A 21,972-nucleotide genomic window follows, 5' to 3' on the forward strand; every position below is an offset into this window, starting at 1 on the left:
TAGGCCTCCTCATATAAAAACGTCAATGTAAAGTTAAGTTGGATTTATCGAGTTTTGTGGAACATTTTCTGAGACCTTTCGCTTGTTTACTTTGTACTGAATGTTACTTAAATAAGTTGGTTTGTACTTTTTGGGTTAGTTGAGGTTAGGAGTAAAAAGTTTTTGAGTAAAATAAGGACTTGAAATAAAGTATGGGTTAAGTATAATTAAGATGCGCTTCTTTTCATCAGAACTTACTAGTTATGTGAAGGTCTCAATTAAACTTATTTCGTTAGCAGTAGACGACAGGGTAATGAAACTTTTCCATTAAATTCAATACTAGCATTGTCTATAAATTGTCTTCATTGCCAAAAATACCGACTAAAATTAATTTGAAACGACTCCAAAAGTTAAATAAACCTTTTTATAGTTTTTATATCCACAAAGTTTTGCATTGTAACATTGGATTGGTCTGGTTATATCCGAATTTAACCGGTCTGGGCCGGTTCCCAAAGTTGGCACACTGTCAAAAGTGGTGCATGGCTTACGCTTGCACCAAATTTGGATCGTCGCAGAGTTATCGGACCGAATAAATTATAAGAAGAATGTTTTTGCTGAATTGGACGATAGAATAATTAAGTTTCCTATACGTAAAGTTCGAATTTCCAGTTTAATCAAGAACTTAGTTTGTGGGCAGTGGGTACGATGGAAATAGTTTATAAGATTCAGAATATTTTAACTTGGACCTCATTGGTCTACCGTGCGTGATTAAAAAACTCAGGACGGTAAGTAAAGATCTTTTAAGAAAGAATTTCCTCGAACTGTGTTAAGTTGCGACGGTTAGTAACGTAGATATTATAAAAAGTTTAATTATGATGGCTAAAAGTTAGAAATTTATCAAGAAAGTCGACCACCTACGATTATTATCAAATTTATGCCGTATCAAACGTTGCTTAACTTTGATTTTTATTTCTAATCTTTCCTATTATAGTGATAGCAGAAATCTGTATTTCCGTTTTTACCTTTTGAAAACAAAACCTTAATATGTAAACAATACTGTTAAAACACCAACACAACTATCGCTAAACGTCATTGAAGTTAAGAACTTGACAGCAATGATTAAACAAACTATCCTTAGTGATTTGCTATCGCTCTGCTCTTGCGATACACGTTATACGGCCGGTCCTGGAAGTAACGTGTCATCGACAAACTCTTATAACACTCTAGAGTAAGTACTAGCGTCTAAGTGTATTTACAGCGTGTGATTTTGAAGGCTCATATTATCACTTTTATGCTGCAATTTCTGATTTTATATGTTGTTGTTAGTGTTGCACTTTGCTTTTAAAACGTCAGCTTCAGAACTTAGAGATCGGAGGGGAAATATATTTTATTTAAGTTATTGTTTCAATTGCGTCATTTAATTTCATTTGTTTTTCTGGATTGGGCAAATGGGATTTTTAAGTAAAGAGAAAATTTTACTTGGACTTCGGTTTTGACCTTTTTATGTGAGATGTGAAATTGTTTCGTAATTGTTGAATAATTAAAATTAAAATACCAATGAAATGATAACTCAAGAACCAAGTATTAAATTAATAATGCTCTTGGCAAGTGTACTTAATTCAACGTGAACGTGAAACAACTCAGAAGAAAACTTCGGATAAATTACTTCACATTAATCTATACTTATACTAATATATAAAGCTGAAGAGTTTGTTTGAACGCGCTAATCTCAGGAACTACTGGTTCGATTTGAAAAAATATTTTTGTGTTGAATAGACCATTTATCAAGGAAGGCTATAGGCTATATAACATCACGCTGTGACTAATAGGAGCGAAGATATAATGGAAAATGTGGAAAAGACGGAAAATTCTAACCACGTGGACGAAGTCGCGGGCAAAAGCTAGTTATATTATAAACCGAGTGGACTGTATCTTGAGTTTGTCAAAACGATACAGATTTTCAATCAGGAAGCCCTTTTTATGCACTGTAAATTCATTTTATAGATACAGTATCACTTTTAATTTGACGAAAAATATCTTAAAACAAAAATAAACTTAGCAACACCTCGTTAAATAAAAAAAGAAAATATTATCGTACTCTGTATAAATTTAATATGAAGCTTATACCTGGGCAAAGGTTGTGGATGACGTCACACCGCCCGCGATCCCGCCCCGCCTACGCAACGAACATTACTTAGTAAGGATGCCCCAATTAGTATTTGAAGTTCATTGCCGACTAGCGACTATCGAGTAAGGTCTTGTAATCCGAGTAATCGATAAAGCCAATTACTGTTACGAATGTTAAACTTGGAATTGATTCGGCCCGATTTTATTACCGCCGTTTCATGTATTGAATTTTGAAATTGGAATAATATTAACTTCGTTGATAAAACGGAACGCAAAATTTGGTCGTTGTTAAAATGATATTGCTCTTATCAACGTTGGGAAGTTTTCTTTTAATCTTGATTATGGAAAATGAACTTATATCGTTCTGTTATTAGAGCTATTTTTGGCTGAGTAATTATTAAATTGTTTGATACGCTTTTAATGTTTGGTTATTAATTCAAACTCCTTTTACAGGAAAAGAATTATAATCTATACTCTATGCTAATATATAAAGCTGAAGAGGTTGTTTGTTTGAACACGCTAATCTCAAGAACTACTGGTTCAAACTGAAAAAAATGTTTTGTATTGAAAAGACAATTCATCGAGGAAGGTTTTAGGCTATATACAAGCGAAGATACAATAGAAAAAACAGGACAGGTATAAATCATAACTTATATCTTCTAACCACGCGGACGACAGCATCTATTCGCGGGCAACAGCTAGTAATATCATAATCTAAATGAAATGTTATGAATGTATATGCACTAAAAAAGGTAAATGTATGCGATAAATGACCTTAATATAAATATACAAACAACACGTATTCAAATATTAGCCGCCTATAAAACAAAAACAACAGCGACATCGAATTTTAAGTATCGCGCGCTTTACATTGCTGTTGTTATATGTCATCACTTGATAGCAGCTCGTTCGCAGCGGCCATGCATCATGCCGTCTGGCGTTTTTATAGCCGAAACGTCCATCGGCGTTATTTGCACTTAGAGGACGATTTAGGAAGCCTCATTGACGGATGTTTTGGATGAAAAATTTTCAGTAGATGTGTTGAACAATGTCAAACAATGGAGCTTATATAAAAGCCATTCATTACGGTTCACTGAATAATTTGAATATAACATGATTTAGGAGTTTGTCGTGTCAATTCATTAAGGGTGTTATCCCGGTTCTGATTGCCGGTTGATCAATTCATTTATGTTTATTACTGACTGAAATTTACTGTTATGCTGTGTTTCTCTGATTAAAGTACGATTGGTTTATATTATGAAAGGAAACATTGATAACAAAATTATTTTGACACAAATTTTATTCGATCAATTTTATACGTTTTTTCTTGTCCTTCTTGTATATTAAAATGACGATATGAATAATAATATAAACGTGAAGTTTGTAAGTACGGATGGACGGTTGTTTCTCACAACTACCAAAAAAATAACACCTGTGTAGTGCAACTGTATCATTCAAATATTGTAAGGCTGCTATCATTTTTAAATGCGACCCAAAATTTATTAATGTTATGATTTTAATGTCATTATATAAGTTACTTCTACAAGTCTACGCTATTCTAATATAAGCTACTCAAAATACTATTCCTGAGCAAATCTCAGGCTCTAGATAGTTTAATATAAAATATTTGCTTTAGTTTATCCATCCAACACAATTGATACCGTATGGAACTATTGACTAACAAAATAGTTTAGATAATCTTCAATCCAAACGAGTGACACTTCATTACAATACAGCACCTAATCATATTAAAGATCTCGAAGTTTCCTCACAGAATGGGATTCAAAACTTACAATCATTGAACAAGAATTCCCAAAGGGTGGAATATTTGAATACAAATGTTCCAGGAAGATGCGGAAGATCTCTTTCGAGATCTAGAAACTACCTATTTCTGAAGAAAATCTAACTTTGTATTCTATTCAGTAGTGTGTCCCATAAAACACACTGTTTAATAGAAGCCTAGATGTAGGGAAAAATTTTGGGTTTCTGTGACAAAGGTCATGTCGATAAGGGTAGCGGCTGAATTATGTAATCGCTCGCTTTGTATTGCTCTTGAAGTATGGCGCCCTAGTACTTCGGACGGAAACAAGGCTTTTTATTAGGTTATAAATTTTGGCTCTGTTTGGTTCCTAGGATCAATAAGGTTTTTAAACAAAGGAGAAACACATACTGAGTAAAGAAATATATCTATTATGTCTATAGATGTAAAGGTTATTATTGCCTGTCAAACCTGTGTTATTAAACAAGATAAGGATCTTACTCCAAGGAATACATGTCAGTAACATGTTCAATTCACGTAATCGAACAGTCACGTACTTTTATTAAGTACCTGCAGAACAAAAGATTCGCTGACGTAATACTTAATTGCATAGAATTGAGGATAAAAATCTTTTCTAAGGGAGTGTAACTTAAACTCTTTAAAACAGTAGTAGGATGTAAAGAAAATGAATTAAAATACTAAGTTTTACAGAGTACGAACTAGTAATACGAACATTAAATTACAAAATAAGACCATAAAGAATGTCAATATGGTTAGAACCAGCAAAATTTGAAAGCAACTTCACAACATTAATCAATGCAAAGTTACCCCAAACCAAGTGACCAACAAGAAACTTGTCTTCACTGGACATCAATGGACTTGAACTTATCAATTTATCTCAACACCACAATACAAAAATTCCCACTCATTTATCAAAGCCTATCTAAAAAAAAACAATAGTCCCCTTACTTAGAATGAATTAATCAGCGGAGTCACGATCGCTCGTAACGATGGCACGGAGCAAAATATAACGAAAGTTAGTTAGTCGAGAGGTACAAGGGAGAGTTGATACCTTATATCGGCGTTTTATAGAAGTTTTTACGTTGTTCCTATTATTATCTTGTGTGTGAAATGGTGTGAGGATGATTGGATTTGTTTCTCTCGATGGCGGAAAGTTTCGACATCAGTCAACGTTATGGACGCACGTGATCTTTTCGAGTATTGTCATTAGTTTGTGAAATGTATTTTTTGTTGGTATGTAAACTTGTATTTTTCTTTTTTTCAGAACAGGCACTTAGTGAACAAAATGATAGCCCGTACAAAGTTGGCTAAAAGTCTACTGTTAATCCAAGATGTCATCTACTTACAAATCGTTCTATCTAAATCACTCTAGCACTATGGACGTTAAGATGTAACATTCATTCCGAAACACACACACACATACACACTCACACACATACACATACGTTAACACATACTGTTATACATATAATGTAAGTTAGATATGGCAATAGTGGTTTCGACAATTATAACTTTCAGCTTCGGCGATTCGCGTTGACTCTTCGCAATGAAGTTTCAAGTCAAATATAACAAAAATAATACACACATTGCCAATAACTCAAATCAAAGGTATTTGGTACAAAACGACAAAAACGTTCTTAAACGTAACGAAAACAAAACAGTTTTGTTATTTTACTTAAGATTGTTGACAAAAGTCTGGTGTTTCATGGGAAAGGTTGTTCATCAATCAATATTGTCAAACGAAGCTGATCAACGTAACTAACTGATGTTCCTCGGTTCCCATAAATCAAACGGTAGCTTGTTTTAATTTAATCCATTAAGCGATTCCCTTTGTTAATGTCCGAATAATTGTTTGAGCTGAAATAAATTGTGCAAATAATACGAAACTGTGTACATAGTTTATGTAGATTCGTGATTCGAGTGTCGTTTTTATTTAATTTGGAAAATGGTTATTTAAAAAGATTCAATTTAATTAGAATTGTTTATTTTAATTTAGTAGTTAGACTGTGTTCGTAAAACAACCATGATATAGTCGTCAATAGTAAACTATTAATTACCAAATAATACAAACATGTTTTTTTTAGTATACTAAATAATTTATTTTATATAATGTTGTTGAAAAGTAATCAAAAGAACGTAGAGGTTTTTATTTTAAAATGCATTCGTGTTAATAACCGCCATGACAATAAAGCAAATGCACCAAGATGTTTATTTTAACATTAAAATAAAATAATTAGTTTATTACAAAAACAAATAAAATATTTAAATGACTCTCGCAATTTTCTTATAAATGAGAATTTTTAACTTAATTACTTAGTAACAAATTATATCCAGGTTCACGTAGTACGCGTCGTTCATACAGGTACCAGGCAATTATAAATCAAAGGAGTTACAGAATTTAATTTAACCTACTAAGCATTCTATTTGTGCGAGCTTGCTAAAAGCAAAAAAAAACTTGTATAGGCAACGTAGCGGGACAATCTCGGGCGTTAATATAAATTTCATGAGTCAAGCTATCGCTGTGTTGCTGTTTTATTAAAAGGCCGTTGTTTAGGCTCGATTCATATTAAAGTATCCTGCCTCACACCGTTTCGAACGTTTGAATTTATTTATTGGCACTACGATGTAGGTCACTTTTGATTTTCGTGTAAATCGGTTGTGATATACCTACATACTTCACTAAAGAAAAGTTGACATATATAATTATATTATAGAATGTTACTCCATAGTATCGTAATAATCCTTGTCGTTTTGCTTTTTTACCAACCAAACAATAATTCGTAAAGTTAAGGCAATTCAAACGTTCTTTGAGTGATAAGCCTGTCGTATGATTTCATTAAAAATACAAGGCTTAAAATTGATAATGGATTACGTTAATCAAATTATATTCAAGTCATCTTTAAAAACATCCATAATAAATTGAGTTGCAAAAAAAACACAACCACAAAAATCTTATAACGCTTCGGTGTAAGAGGCGGCTCAAAAAACGGGGGCCGTAGAGCAGTAGTACCTATTACTTATTAAAACCCCACTGAAAAGCTAGCTTCTAATTAGCTCATAACTCGAAAGATGGACCATACCTATGAGAGCCATGATTCCTAAAGTGGTTTTCCAAACTTTTAAAGGAATTAATAATTACAATATAGCTTAAGAGTTGCTAATTCGAAATTGCTTGGCAAGTTTCATTATGAATATGCCATTAAGAAGTGCGGAGTGTTTATTTAATGATATTTTCTTGGACGCTTGTGTTTGTTTGTTAAAGTAAGTGTAATAATTAATAGCGACATTTTCTGGAACGTTACAGTCTCTCTGCAAGTCTTTTTAAATTAAGACTGTTTTCAAAGACTCCAATAGAGATTAGTATTTTAAAGAAAAGTATTCTCCAATTGTAAAAAGCTAATGAGATGGTGAACACGGTTGTACTTAATCACGTAATTATATTTAAAAACTTGCAATGATTCAATTCTTGAAGAATCGCTCTTAAGTATTCAAGAGAGTATCATACGATTTATGTTTAGTTTAACACACAACATGCTACACAAAAACAGAGCAAATAAACAACATTGAAGCTAGTATTACATGAGGCCTACCAGTAAGACATGGGTCCTCCTTGGTTGCGTCATCGACAGATCGAGACTTACCTGAAAAAAGAAACAAACATATTAGACAATTTTCTTTAATTACTAACGTATATATGTAGGTTAATAAAATAAAAACGACAAATTTAAAAATAATAGATATGTTTAAGAAAGTTACGTGAGGCTAAGTGAGGAGCTGGTGGCTAAGTTATAACCGCATAAGTGAAACACTCACAGGTTAAGCTAGGCTTGACGCGGTTGGCCCATAGATGGGTGACCATCTGTGTCATAGCGAGTTCCTCCGTGTTTCGGAAGGCACGTTAAATTGTGGGTCCCATCTGTTATCCTACATCCTTGACAGTCGTTACAGGTAGTCAGAAACTTGAAAAGTCTGACAACTAGTCTAACCTAGGGGTATCGTGTTGCCCAGGTAACTGGGTTGAGGAGGTCAGATAGGCAGTCGCTCCCTGTAAAACACTGGTACTCAGCTGAAACCGGTTAGACTGGTAGCCGACCCCAACATAGTTGGGAAAAGGCTAGGCCAATTAATGTTTAAGAAAGTTACGTCTGTCATAAGAAATCATAACTAGTAGGTATTAAGTAAAAAATGTACATACGTACTATATTTACAATATATTTTTTTGTTCAATGGAAAAAGAGAAATAATAACTTTCTCCGATTATGAACCTTCATCCTTTGTAATTTGGAACAAAATTTATTTAAAACTAGCTGTTGCCCGCGACTTCGTTCCCGTGGGTAGAAGAAGACATAAGTTATGATTTATACCCGTCCTGTTTTTTTCACATTTTCCATTGTATCTTCGCTCCTATTAGTCGCAGCGTGATGTTTTATAGCCTAAAGCCTTCCTCGATTAATGGCCTATTCAACACTAAATATTTTTTTAATTTGGACCATTAGTTCCTGAGATTAGCGCGTTCAAACAAACAAACTCTTCAGCTTTATATATTAGTATAGAAGTATAGATATAGATATAGATTACCTACTTAAAGTTGAACAAGGTTAATGACTACTGTACATTTCCGTTGTATCTTTAGATGGCTTTTGCTCTACACTATATCTTAATCTAAACCGTTAAAAATAAATTATTTTCGGTCATGAAATTAAATAGTCAAGAACCAAATGAGATTCCTTAAAGCGAAAGCTGAAGTATCTCAAAATATTCGACACATCAATGCCTTGATTGACACTCCATCAATCAGGAAGCAAGTCTTCGAGACAAAGTCGCTGAAAGAAAAGTTTAAGGTTCACAAGTTTTGATTTGTCCTGAATTTTTGCATTAAAAATTAAATATTGAGTTTTAGCATTGAGGCCTTCATGGTTCTTGGTGGAATACCGTGTTTTAATAAATTTAGTATAAAAATATTTAATTGATGCATCCAATGTGATATCAAATTAAAAAGTTTGTTCGCTTTTTAAAATTCGGACTAAGAGCAGCTACTCACATATTTAAATACCTACATTTTAATTATTCCAATCTTAAAAGACCGGGACAATTGATATAAACGTGCAATGAATCATTTTGTAAGACAATAATAAGAACTACTCACAAGCTCCCCAACTATAATTTATAAACAAAGGTTTTTTCCCTTATCCTTGGGGAAATCATTCTCGCTGTGACATCATCAATGCACTACTTCACATAATGTTACCCATTTACCTTAGCTGGTTGTCATATTACTACAATAAATAAAGCCGATGAAAAAACTGGTATGATTTTTTTTCTTGAATGTTCATCAGAGGGAAATATTAAGGGAATATTTCATTCACATTCAATGTTTTATGTTCAATAAATATAATATTTATAAATAGTCAATTATTAAGTAAGTTTAAAGCACATTTTGGACCCTGTCAAATACAGTAATAGTACGATAGAGGAGAAATATGCTTATTATTATATTTTTTATGAAATTTGTCGTATTTTGTACTAATAGGCATCTTTGATTACTCTATATTCTTAATCCAGCCGGTACATTGACTGCCTTAGACACCACTGTTCAGTTTGCCTCAAGTCAATGCCACGTTATCAAAGGAAGATATATTATTGCGGTACTTTAATAAGTAATAAAATTTGTCCACCTCCCACAAAAGTCAATACATTACAACCTGATTATTATAACTGACAGTTTCGACACCAGCAAATCGTTCAAAACCGACATTTAATTGTGACGTATTAACGTGTGATATAATAATTAACGACAGACTGCACCGCTGTTGAGTGTCGACCACTAAACCGCAATCCATTAGTTATAATTGTTGAATAGAAATATCTCGTTTTACACGAGTTTGAATTTATTATGGTTATGTGAAACCGATGAGTTTGAAATTATTATCTGGGAGTGTCTGACCGCGTTGTGTTGGGTGTCTGTGTTGTGTTAGTTTTGAATTACAATTGTTGATAATAGTTTGATCATTCGAAGGGATCTTTTATTTAGAGTTTTCGGAACAAAAGCCGCTTCATAAAATTATTTTAGATTCTGTTTTATCTGGGTCAAACGAAACCCTTATTGGTAATCGAACCGAAATAGAAAAATTCAATCGAACAAATTATATTTTAAGCAGTAAGCCAAGCTTGGTCAAATACCAGGAGAGCAGAAGTTTGTAGGAGCAACGTAACAGCACAGCGATAAAGTAAAACGATAACCGGCTAGTTTCAACAAAAAATCATTTTGAGCCCGTGTCCCTTTCTTGATAGAATTGTCCGTAACTCCCGGGAGCCTTCATGAGCCCCTGAATTATTTCTATGAAATAACTTCTTGCCGTGGCCCAAAAAAATAATTGGGGAAAAAGAAAGATAGAAAAAAAACCGCGCACAGAAACTAACCGTTCCCAAAAAGGCAATTTCACTCGCAATCATGAGAAATAACGATATTACCCCATAAACTTTCGACGTGAAACCTAAATATCTCCTCATACCTTTTTACTTCTTTACAGACATTGTTTATTTTATATACGTGGACCATTCCGACGGTCCTATGATATTTTTATTGTGAGGTGAACGAAAACGATTCTGTCCCTTCTGTTTATCGTGTTTTAAGTTTGGTGAACGTTTAGAATTTTTATGTTGAATTTTATCGTGTAAACCATTTCAGGTAGGAATCATTACGTGTTTGAATTTCAACTAATGTCCGCTTGTTGTTGCCGCGTGGCTTTATGTGGCAGTTTCCTTAACGACATTGGAGCTTGTAGTACCGACAATGTTGTAGTTTTCAGATGTCTCGCTGTAGCCCGTCCATTTACGACACTTGTGGGGCTCATACTGAACATAATGAAAATTGAAACCTAGAGTTTTTCAATAATACGTGCTTCCCGTGTACATTGATAATATTTTTATTGGAGCTTTGTTTTATTTTGTAACTGTAATAGGGATTCAATTGTGTCTTGTTGCTATCTATCAAAAAGCAGTATAACTGACTACTACGGTTACACTGCTTTTTTGAAGACATAACTTTAAAAGTTTGATTTACTGTCTCTTCTTAAATCTTAAGTAAAGTATAGTCCAAAATTTGTTCAAGTCTGCCACCAATATTCAGATACTACCGGTTTAAGCAAAATAACCACTCGATAATACATACCAAAACATCCAAGAATATATGATTACCCGTCTCTTCTACTGCGTCATCTCATACAGCAGAGTTGTTAACAAAAAGCACATACACATAAATAAGCAAAAACAGAAGCAGACTACGTAATCCAATAAAGTCTGCGAATCTTTAATATCACAAGCAAAAGTTTGGATCATAACGATGAATAATAGCCAAAGTCTGGATGCATTATACATGAGTTCACATACGAGTGAGCTTAATAAAAATAACAAAATATTATGCATGTGTGTGTGGGATCAGTGCCGTCCTTGGCCTAGTTTTGGTGTTATTGAAATCTAAAACTGCCTGTTTAGTACTTCGTTCGAGTTGACTGAGGAAAGCGATGCCGTTGTAATTTACTGTTAGGGGTGAGGAAAAGTCCGGCGGAGTCCCTTCGTAGATGCAGCTGAGATGTTCAAGGATTTTGTCATCGCGTGCCTATTAATGAATCTGTAAGAGTAATTAAGGTTGGAGTCGCTTGGAGATTTAAGTTGTCGTATATGCTTGAATTATTCTTTATAAAATATTATTACTACAACTTTATAAATATTGTTCGATTTAATGCCCATAGACATAGACTAGGGATCCGTAAAAATAGACTAAGAGACTGAGATACAGCCTGGTGGTAGACGGGCAGGTACATAGCGGTGCCGTTTTTATCCTGGTACTTGCAGCATCTTAAGAATACGATGTCAAAATATCTATCCACATTTACGTATCGCGGTAAAATGACCGCTACCAAAAGGTTTTGTAAATTTCGTATAGCTTAAATTCCAAGGATAAAAGCCCTTTTGCCGCATTTCAAAGCCATGGCCAAAAATGTTCAATGAAAACACGAGCTTCACATGCTCTCAGATTAATCAATCAGTTACCCCTTTTTTCATTCGATCTGTGGTGCTGGTGGCATAGCAGTGATCGTTGGCTTTCACACAACTGTAACCAATGTGGTCGCGAGAGGAAATAATTGTTTTCGGACCTGATACGTCATTTAATTTATTTTTCCAATAGAATTATTCGTGATTTATTGAATGCAATAAAGGGTTTGGTGGTTTAACCGCAAATATCTAAAATTGCTTTGAGAGTCATAAGTCATGTTATTAAAATCAAATCGCGAATAATCATCAATAAATTTTTATGTTTGTATGTCTTTTTGTTTGTCCTGTATTTTCTGAACCATTGGATAAAATGGTCTCGAAACTTCAAAAGGGTCTAAACCCTGTCCATGAGTCCATGTAGACACAGGTATAAAAAGTAACTTGTCAAGAGTATTCTACAAAAAAAAACACACACACATGTTAAACACATATGCAAATATGTCTACGTAAAACAAAAGGCTTGATTAACCTTCAAGTCGGACGTGTTCTAGTGGACGATTCTTGATTTAACCAAGTTATGTGAAATGCTGAATGTTTCTTCAAGGTTAATAGTTGTTGACGTCATTACAAAATCTGGTAAAGGAAAACGGGATCTAGCTTAGCTAGCATTCTTTTGTTTTTAATAGAACGTACATCGTACAAGTAGATAGCTAAAGATAGCTTAATTGTCGCAATTTTTAGATTTTACATCAGTCAGAAGCTAAAACGTGCTTTTAACTAGCAAGATCGACTACTATGCATATACAGAGCGATATACATAAAAGCCAAAACTGAAGTCTGAACAATACTCTCTAAGATCACAGAACAAGTCAAAAGGTTCTGACCTTTAAATGTAATTAACAAAGCAAAACAGAACGTTAAATGTTATCCGATGTTTACTGATATAACAGTCAATATTATAAACATAAAACTATTAAAAACCGAATTCGTTTAACATTTGACATTTAGATGTTATGTACATTTTAATATCATACAAAGCTCTGTTTTTTATCCTAAATACACAAAGTATACTGAAGACTCTATTCTCAAGAGATTTTGTTTAAGATGTCCCCGTCATCATTGGCCTTGAAAATTCCACTACATATACACTTTTTTATGTCATTTTTCTGTCTCTTAGCCTTCGCATCCATCTACTTCCTGCTATCTTTTTTATATCACCTACCAATTTCATTCTCGGCCTGCCGGGGTTTAATCGCCCAAGTTTTGGCCATATTCCATCATCAAAATTAGGCTAGGCTCATTTATGTTTCCACTTTATGTTTAATCCGATTACAATTATAATAATTTAGAAAATATAAATGTGTTTGGCGGTAAAACAAATAGTATATCTACACATGTACACATACATAAAATCCCATCCTTTTACTTACGAAAAAAGGGCAACTCAAATCAGCATTCCATTTCCGAAATAGGTAGACTACTCTCATCAAGTTTGCAGAAAATTCAAAGAATATAATTCAACAAAATCCAGATCTCGTTAAAACAAAGCCGAGCATATAACAGTGAGTAACATCGTCTAACTAACTACACGAGCTCATGCAACTTACTTAATGAAGCCGACTCTAATCCCAATTTCTATACAAATGCAAGAGAAACAGCCGGCGCAGCTGATTCAACAGTACTGGTACCTCTGGGAGCCCACGGCATAGATAATGCGTCTTGTTAGGCGGACGTTGCTGAGAAAATATAATTAACTTGCATGTATAATGTATTGTATGAGTTTGAGTTTGTTTATAATAATCATGAGCTAAAAGCAGTGCGTCATCTAATAAATAAAGTTTTTTCAAAACATACAAGAGTGTTTTTAAAGTAAGGGTTAAGAACTATGTATGAAATTTACAATGACATAATTACATGAGATGTAGTGCAATCAAAATTCAATGGTACCGTAAATGAGAAACAACATTTAAGGGCTATTGCTAAGGTTCCGCTGACTGGACTAAAATGTTTGCCTGAACATAAGCGTCGTATCTATTAGAAAATAATATTCCTGAAAAAAAATATATATAAAAATTAAAAAAAACGAGACAAACAAAGAACTCACTATCACCTCGAAACTTGTACCAAACCACAGGAAACATCAACAATATAATTCCAATGTAAACAATAACTCGCTGATTTATCCATCGAGCTAACTGAAATCTCCAGGCAAAGTTGTCCGTTGCCAACGGGGCGCTACCACGAAAACATAATGCAATATTATTGTATTTGTGAAAGAAAAACAGCACCAATATATTGTAAGGCAGCGTCCTGCTCTCGCAACAGCAATAATCTTACTTTTGGAGAAAGTGGTAGGCACCCAGATCGCCTAATCTATGCCGTAGCCAGATCCCCAGGGCATTCTCAATCGAATCTGCTGGTCTTCAAACGTCTCTATCTTGTTAAACAGAAACTTCATTATGGAACTAATTGCTTGCTTAGCAACAAATTCTGTTTGACTTGTTTATGGAAAAGCGTAGTTGTGTTTTGTAAAAGAAGATTAAAATAGAACGCTGTGGATCTGAAAAGTAGGTTTATCTATCGCTGTATTGATATTACTAGCTTACTTATTACTACTGCTTGCGATAACAGTTATGCAGAAAGCTCGTCTCATGTGCAAACATACTAAACACACCCAAAACTGTTCGTTTGGTTTGTGTGATTAATAAAGTAAATCAGTGTCGTGGCTAATCGCAAAGAGTTGACTTTTCTCGAGTACATTGAAACACTCGATCCGAGAACACACTGGTCCATTATATTTAACACTTCATTTTTTTCCTCTCCACCCACCATAAAATTTGATTCGATAATATTTATGCATTTATTCTGAAATTGTATTTGTTCGTCACCTTTTACCCCGTCGTTCGGATGAATGGGTTTCCAGTGGAGACTTGTCAAAAGATTGCCCTCAATCTTGAATCCAATCTTACGAGTCAGGAGTCAGAGGTGTCTGCTCACTGACCTGATACGTGTTTTAGAGATCCGTGTACCTCGATAAAAAGGTATATGATAATGTTGATTTAGATTATTTTGATTTTCGTTTCAATTTTGTCTTTAGACTTTTATTATGATAAAATTGTAGTATGTCTATATCTTATTTTACTTTCCATATTGTTTGTATAATAGAGAACATACATTTGTAGGAATGTTATAAGTACCTTTTCGACAAATGACATGATATCCAGTTAGGCAAAACGTAAGTTATCAATACGTAAACCTAGAGTAGAAATATCAAAATGATAATATTGTAGCAAGAAGCGATAGAAGCAAAGAAAAAACAACCAGATTCTGGAGAAACACTCGTGGAACTCACAAATGTTTATCACACTATCAAAACATAACATCCAAAACAGCTAATCTCAATTCGCTAATTCCTCAAGCCACTTGAACCATCAATCCTGCTAAGGAAGCGTAGTCCAGTCCGCTCAAGATTCATTAATATAAGGACGCTCCACACATCTTGCAATTACAATAGCCTTCTTTGTTCCCTGACGGGTATTAATTGACAAATCGCTCGGCATTTAATTGATGGCGAAGTCAACAGCAGACGCGCATGACTGATGGTACGAAAGAATGGAGAGTACATATGTGGTTTCTTGTTTTGGGCTAGAGAGAAGTTTCTGTGTAGGGGATCAACTATAACATCCGATGACCGTAGTTTTTGTTTTTTTTTTGTGACAAAATGAAATGATCTTGACTCCGTTTTACGTGATTAAAAAGTTGTGATGTGTTGAAATTCAAATACGTTGCCATTAGAGTTTTATCAAAATAGAGAATGTGACAATGCCACGAAGACCTGTGTTTGGGTCATGATTTTTGCCATATGGGCATCATCGACTACTTAACATAATTCACATTACGTTCTACAGTCTTTTTTCAAAACAAAATCAACAGTATTCTATCAAAAACCTACGTAAAGATGACTTCAAAAAAGTGTATCAATAAAGCAACGAGAACTAAGTTTTAGTTCCAAAAGTCAAATCTAACTCAATCACCGCCTCAAACAAACTCGAATTCGAAGCATGAACGTCCAACTAAATGTAAATATCGCTATTTAACATCCAATTGCCCAATTTACGTTAACATACAAACTTTACTAAACTTGTGAATACTAGTGATGAAATGACGTCACATCTCAAACATTCGGAAATTTAAGTTTATATGGTTTTTCCGATGCTGAGTAAATAGGAAATCGAATTTAGCCGAGTGTACACGATGTTAGCTGACTCAAGCAAGGCTTGCGTGCAAAAGACTAAGGGTTTGTTCAGTTTCGAGTGCTTTTGATGTACACTACAAACGAAAACAACAAAACATGTAGGTAGATGTTTATTTTTGTTTCGTGTGAAATATAATAGTGGAAGCTGTAAAGCTTAAAGTCTTCGTTTATTTGAAAAAGTCGTTATAAAAGTCAGTACAAACCAATATTTTGATAGGTTTTCTGATAACGAATAACAAATCTGTGAAAAGATTTTCGCCTCTTTTCTCTGTTTTCTCGAAACTATTTGAAAACAGTTAAATAAAAGACCTGTCGCTACGCCTTAAAGTACCTACGAGTGTAGAAAACGAAACTTTATATTGCGCATAATGCTTCCAAAACAATAATTATACTGCTTTAGGTATCCACAAAAACAATTCTTGCTTTTCCATTGCCGAAAAGGTAGAGGCTGCTAAATGAATAATGTTAAGATGCACTTTCATCATACTACCTACCCCTGCAAAGTGAAACGCAATGGCCACCAAACACGCGAACTGTCGGCTCCGTGAGAATCGACGTGGCGTGCCTGAACACAACTAAGAACCGCGGACTTTCCTTCTTGGTCGTTTTAACTCGCTCTCAAGAATGTATTAAAGTTATACGAACGATTTAAACGCCCAGACTTGCGAGTCAGGCATGTAATGAAGGAACTAGTTTCTATAGATTGGTCGATTCGTTTCCTGTTAACAGTTTCTGGTATGGAAGGGAAATATAATGAAATATAATTTTACTTGACGGCTCTTTAATAAAGCGCAATTTAATTTTGCTGATTTTTGCAAACTCTATATACTTAAAAAACGTCATACGAACATTACAAAACCTTTAACATTATAAAACATTAAAATCTGTAATGTTTAACAATGCATCACCGCCATAGTTTTTACACAAGAATTAAAAATCTGAGGACACTGGCACATAAAACCTGGGATGTCTACCTATTAGACAAGAATAGGGAAAATATTAAACGCATCTAGACCAACTGTACCACAAAACATCAAGCAAGGTTAAAAACAGTAAATCACACGTAAGTGATACTTTATTCGAATTTTCTGGAGCAATAGGTACCCATAAATCAAAGATAATGTCCGCTTCATTGAGTTTAGTCACAAAACAAAAGCCAGATTAGATAATATAAAAATGATTTCGAACAGCACCGTAATTCGACCCCGACATACTAAAATCACTAGTAACCCCGTATAACCCAGCTGAATCGCGTAGTCACACAAAGCAGAAAAGGTTGAAACAAAAAAGGCACAATTTCCACAAAACAGTATATCACCCACAATCATTTATCAGAATATAACTAGTGGGGCGGAATGGAATACATTGGCTTGGACATTTTCGTCGGTGTTCGCTTTTTGTGGATGTTTTTACGTTGTTTTTTGCACAAAGCTGCTTTTCGTGGCAGTATGAGTACGGCTTTGTACAAGTATTTTCGCCTTTAAATTTTTTGGATTGAAATTTTCTGAGCTTTTTATGTTTTCGAAATGTATCGTCAATTCGAATTTACGGAAGTGCGTTGAGAGTTCTCGCCAGCTTTTGCCGAGGTTATTTGATGATAGCGTGTTCCGAAACAATCCTAGCAATTAAATTGTATTGAGGACGTGATTTTATCACATTTTCAACTTTAGCACATTGATATTTGGTCAATTTAAATATTAACCAATCTCAATATTGTTCAACATTTGTTTCTCCATGTTGGATTTTTATTTTTCATTTCTGACAAGTAGATTAAAGAACTGTTTTCAGAAACGCAAAGAATTTAAAAGACGCACAGCGTACATCTCATTCACACAAATCAATTTTCCTTCTAATACGTTGTTGAAATGCCGTGTGAACATTATTATGTGTAATTAGATTTTTTTTAATGCAAACTAGATATTATTTATAAAATAACAAAATAAATACTTTTGCTATACATACTAAATCCATTAAGTCGTCCAAAAACACATTTGAGCCTAACAATCATGAACTAAGTTCCAAAAAAATATATCAGAAAAACACGGTGAAATAACTTTCCCTGGCCATTCGTCCAAGTTTCTGTATCGTTGGAATATCAATGTGATACAGAAAACTTTTCTCTTCGTTAGTGTAAACGTTTTTGCAAGTTAAGGCGCGAATTTCGGGGGAAGAAGTCGCAAAGTGAATTCTTGATCCGACGATGTCTGTTTGAGTAAGTGCTTCCCGTGGCTTCGCTTGTAAAGTTTAAATTAATTATCTGGATCGTTTCTTGCATTCAAATATTGTTTATTTTCTCGTGTTTTGAGAATAGAGGCCGTACTATAATTTATCAAACTTATTATTCAATTTATAGGGACAGGAGTTGACTTATCTCAATCAATAAGAGTTAATTAAAAGACAACTTGATTTAATTCGTTTATAGTAATAAGACAAATATGACTAACAGAATGTTGACTACTTAACACAAAACATTATTCAAAAATATTTATTTGACTATTCGATCCGCAAATAACGAGCATACTCGTAGTTGACTATGTAGTGGTCAAAACGGATTGATAGGACGACTATATAGTCAACTCTTCCCTCATACAGGCATGTACTTGCCGAAGAACAAAATAAAACGTTATTTGTAACGGCATACCGATTCACGTTGAGACCCGGTCTCGCTCGCGTCCAATTTGCATCGTCTAAGCGCACGTACACAACCCTTAAAACTTATCTACATTTATTGAGTTTAAGACCGTCCCGAGCCTTTGATTAGTTCCAGGTAAACAGTTTTCTGGGTTAATTCAGCTAAGAATAGCTTATCTTATTTACTTTTAAGTAACTAGATATTAGGGTCCTTAAACGTAGGAAATAAAACTATAATTTATTTTAAGTAGGGTCAGAGTAAATTGGATTGGATGTTCGGATGGCTATTGATATATGTTTTAAAATGAATTCCATTTTTTGTGTACTCAAGTATTCTTTTTTGAATTCTATATGCAAAACATGTTGAAGTTATAACCTGGTAAATGGTGTGTCTACACAGCTCTTCAAATTGCCAAACTCACTAAACAGCGGTGAACCATATGGGATCATGTTACAGACATTATTAATTATACCCACATGATGAAACTTTGACTCCTGACCAATAAGGGGCTCAGTTTACTCATCAAAATCAACAACTTACTCGAGACTTACTTGTGGGAAGTGTTTTGTCTCTCGAAAGAAACTGTGAACCCAATGTTGATAGAGACAGAATTGTTTGATGAAATCGGCAAAAGTCGAGGAATTTTGTTTGTCTTGGACAATTGTGTTAACTTCGTCAGAAAAGAATCCGAATGTTATGAGGGTTAGTACTGTTGAGATGGGTTATGGATATGAATTCTACGTAGTACCTAATTTAATGGAATTGTGGCGACTTCTATGATAGGGCAGAATGATAATGACATATCCAGTAATATAAAAAGGCGATTATAAAGAAAATCCTTAAACGCTAAATCTTCCTCAATCATTTTCTTTGAACAAACATCAGTCAAAATATTCTTTGCATAAAATATGCATATCATTATACAATCGCCTGTGGCGTGGTTTTAATACATGTGGCTTCAAAAGGTGCAAAAAGGCCCTGTCGGCCCTTGAGGGTTGAAAGCGTAACCGGTGCGCATGTACTCCAGGGATTTAGAGGTCCGATATCCGAAGTTACCAAAAATAAACTTGGAACCCATAAAGGATGGGTACACAAAACTTTTTACAAAGGTAAACCTTGAATCAAAATGAATTCGCGGTGTACAAGAGATCGGGGAGATACGTTCATGTTGTCGTTTTTTTTTTTTAAGTTTTCGATTTGGAAAGTGTTTTTAATGATTATTTTGGAGTCAATTTTGAATTGGATGAAAAAAAAATATGTAAGATATTTTATCAAGCACACCAACAATTTTTGTCATACCATCTGGACCTCAAATATTTACTTAGGTATACATAGAATCTTTTTGTAGCAGCGTAATTTCCAAATTGATCCAAAAGGGCGGAATTCAACAAATTTTGAAAGACGCCTATAAAGTGAACGTACGAAGTGAATTGAAGTAGGCAAAGGGAAGCAACTCAAACTGAATTAGCCTCAGGCACTGTAAACTCGTAGCCGGATGCGGATGAACGTGACGCACATAAAATTTGTTAAGTACGTGAAATATGTTGATTCCAAAGGCTTCGGCGACAATTTATGGTATTACTGTTTAGGTGGGCCTATTCTATCTTGTTACAAACATACGTTTTATTATGCGGTGGAGCAAAAAAAGGGGGGTATAACTCATGATTTTGAGATTGAGTATTTTCGGAATTGAAAATTTGACAATAGACACATTTTAAACCCCAAAAATGATCCTTCCTTTTTACTGCGAGACATTTTTGCAACATTTCAAACGATATAAAGCTTAAAGCAAATACTGTGAAGTGTAAGAGCTAATAATGATTACGATGAGTACTATCATCAACGCTTCACTTAATGTTCTTGTTTTCAATTGAATCGCATCGAGGCATAATAGGCCGTGAGGCAAACTGAACAGCGATTGATCCCTTCCGCAGTAATAGCTGATAACTACACTTGATCCAAAAGAATAATAAAATACCACAACAAAGGAAGGGCATTCCGTACGTTCCGTAAATCACAAAGCCCACTCGAACTAAGCAGCGAAAATAATAACCCTTCTTTTATCGCATCCGAGGAAAAATCCTTTTAAGCAATTTGGTGAATATAACAAAATCGTAAACTTAGTTCAGCCCTTTCATTCCAAATTACGCCTCCGTGACCGAATCGGTCCTCAACAAAAAGAAAATTCCAACTTTCAATAATCACAAAAAGTCAAAACTTTTCGAATAAAACCAGACCAGTATTGATGTGCCGAAAGGCTGTATCAATGTTAATACGTATTAACAAAGACATAAGGTAGGTAATCCTTTGACACTTTAATTTTACATACGTAATAACTTTTATCAAGATGAACGCGGACTTTAAAGCATTTAAAAACTCTTGTTAAGCTAAAGAGGGCCGCAATCAGATGAATTTGTGAGGGAAACTTTTTTAAATAAAATTGATAGCGATAGTTAGCGCCGTTCCCGGGGCACTGTTATTTTTAATTAAATTTTTTATCTTTTACTTTTTGTTGTTACTGGTATTGAGTAATTATGAAATACTTTATGTTGGTATTTTTGCGTTGAAATGTGTTTCTACAATACGTGAAGAAAGTAATGCGTGGTTTACTGTCATAATGAGTTTGTACAAAAATCGTCATATTTAGGTACATGTCAATACAACTTTATTTGAGTCATTGGTATTCGTATCTATTACTAGGCGTAACATCTGATTTTAAAACTATTTCGACATTTAGACGCAAACACTAAGAAAAGCGCACTTATAAATAATGTTGTATTTAAAAAAAAAAGTTGATCCAAAATATTCTATTCATAAAGTTCTCAATCTAATTGCAAAGTAAAGGTATCGTCGACATAAAAAAAAAACAGGATTTTAGTAAAAAATAGCACCGATTTACAGTATCAAAATCACGATCATCAACACAACAAATCGCCGAAAAAAACGCACCTTACACTCAAAGTAACTTGCTACATATGTTGGTACAAAGAAACATGATCGGCCCCTTTGGACAGGGATAATAAATAAGGGTGTAACGTTGACTCATTTACCTTAATTGTTATTACCTGTTAGAAGCCAATGGCTTTCAGACTATACCAGTACTATAAACTTCAAGCAAAATAGTTCGAATCGTGGAAGCGAGATGGAGCTATACACTCTGCGTAAATGCATCTCACTTCTAGAACGTCAGTAGTGGTGCAAGAG

General features: G+C 34.2%; 1 protein-coding gene across 1 annotated transcript in view; it reads right to left on the minus strand.

The window, feature by feature from the left end:
- Positions 1-7,066: 7,066 nt before the first annotated feature.
- The window catches only part of LOC113503414, a 46,224-nt gene continuing 31,318 nt past the window's right edge, over positions 7,067-21,972 (minus strand). Inside the window, exon 3 of the mRNA XM_026885361.1 lies at positions 7,067-7,527. Within this exon, the coding sequence (XP_026741162.1) occupies positions 7,421-7,527 (107 nt within the window). The 3' untranslated portion in view covers positions 7,067-7,420. The remainder of the gene's footprint in view (positions 7,528-21,972) is intronic.

This window comes from Trichoplusia ni, chromosome 19, assembly GCF_003590095.1.
Source record: "Trichoplusia ni isolate ovarian cell line Hi5 chromosome 19, tn1, whole genome shotgun sequence".
NCBI classification, from domain to species: Eukaryota; Metazoa; Arthropoda; class Insecta; order Lepidoptera; family Noctuidae; genus Trichoplusia; species Trichoplusia ni.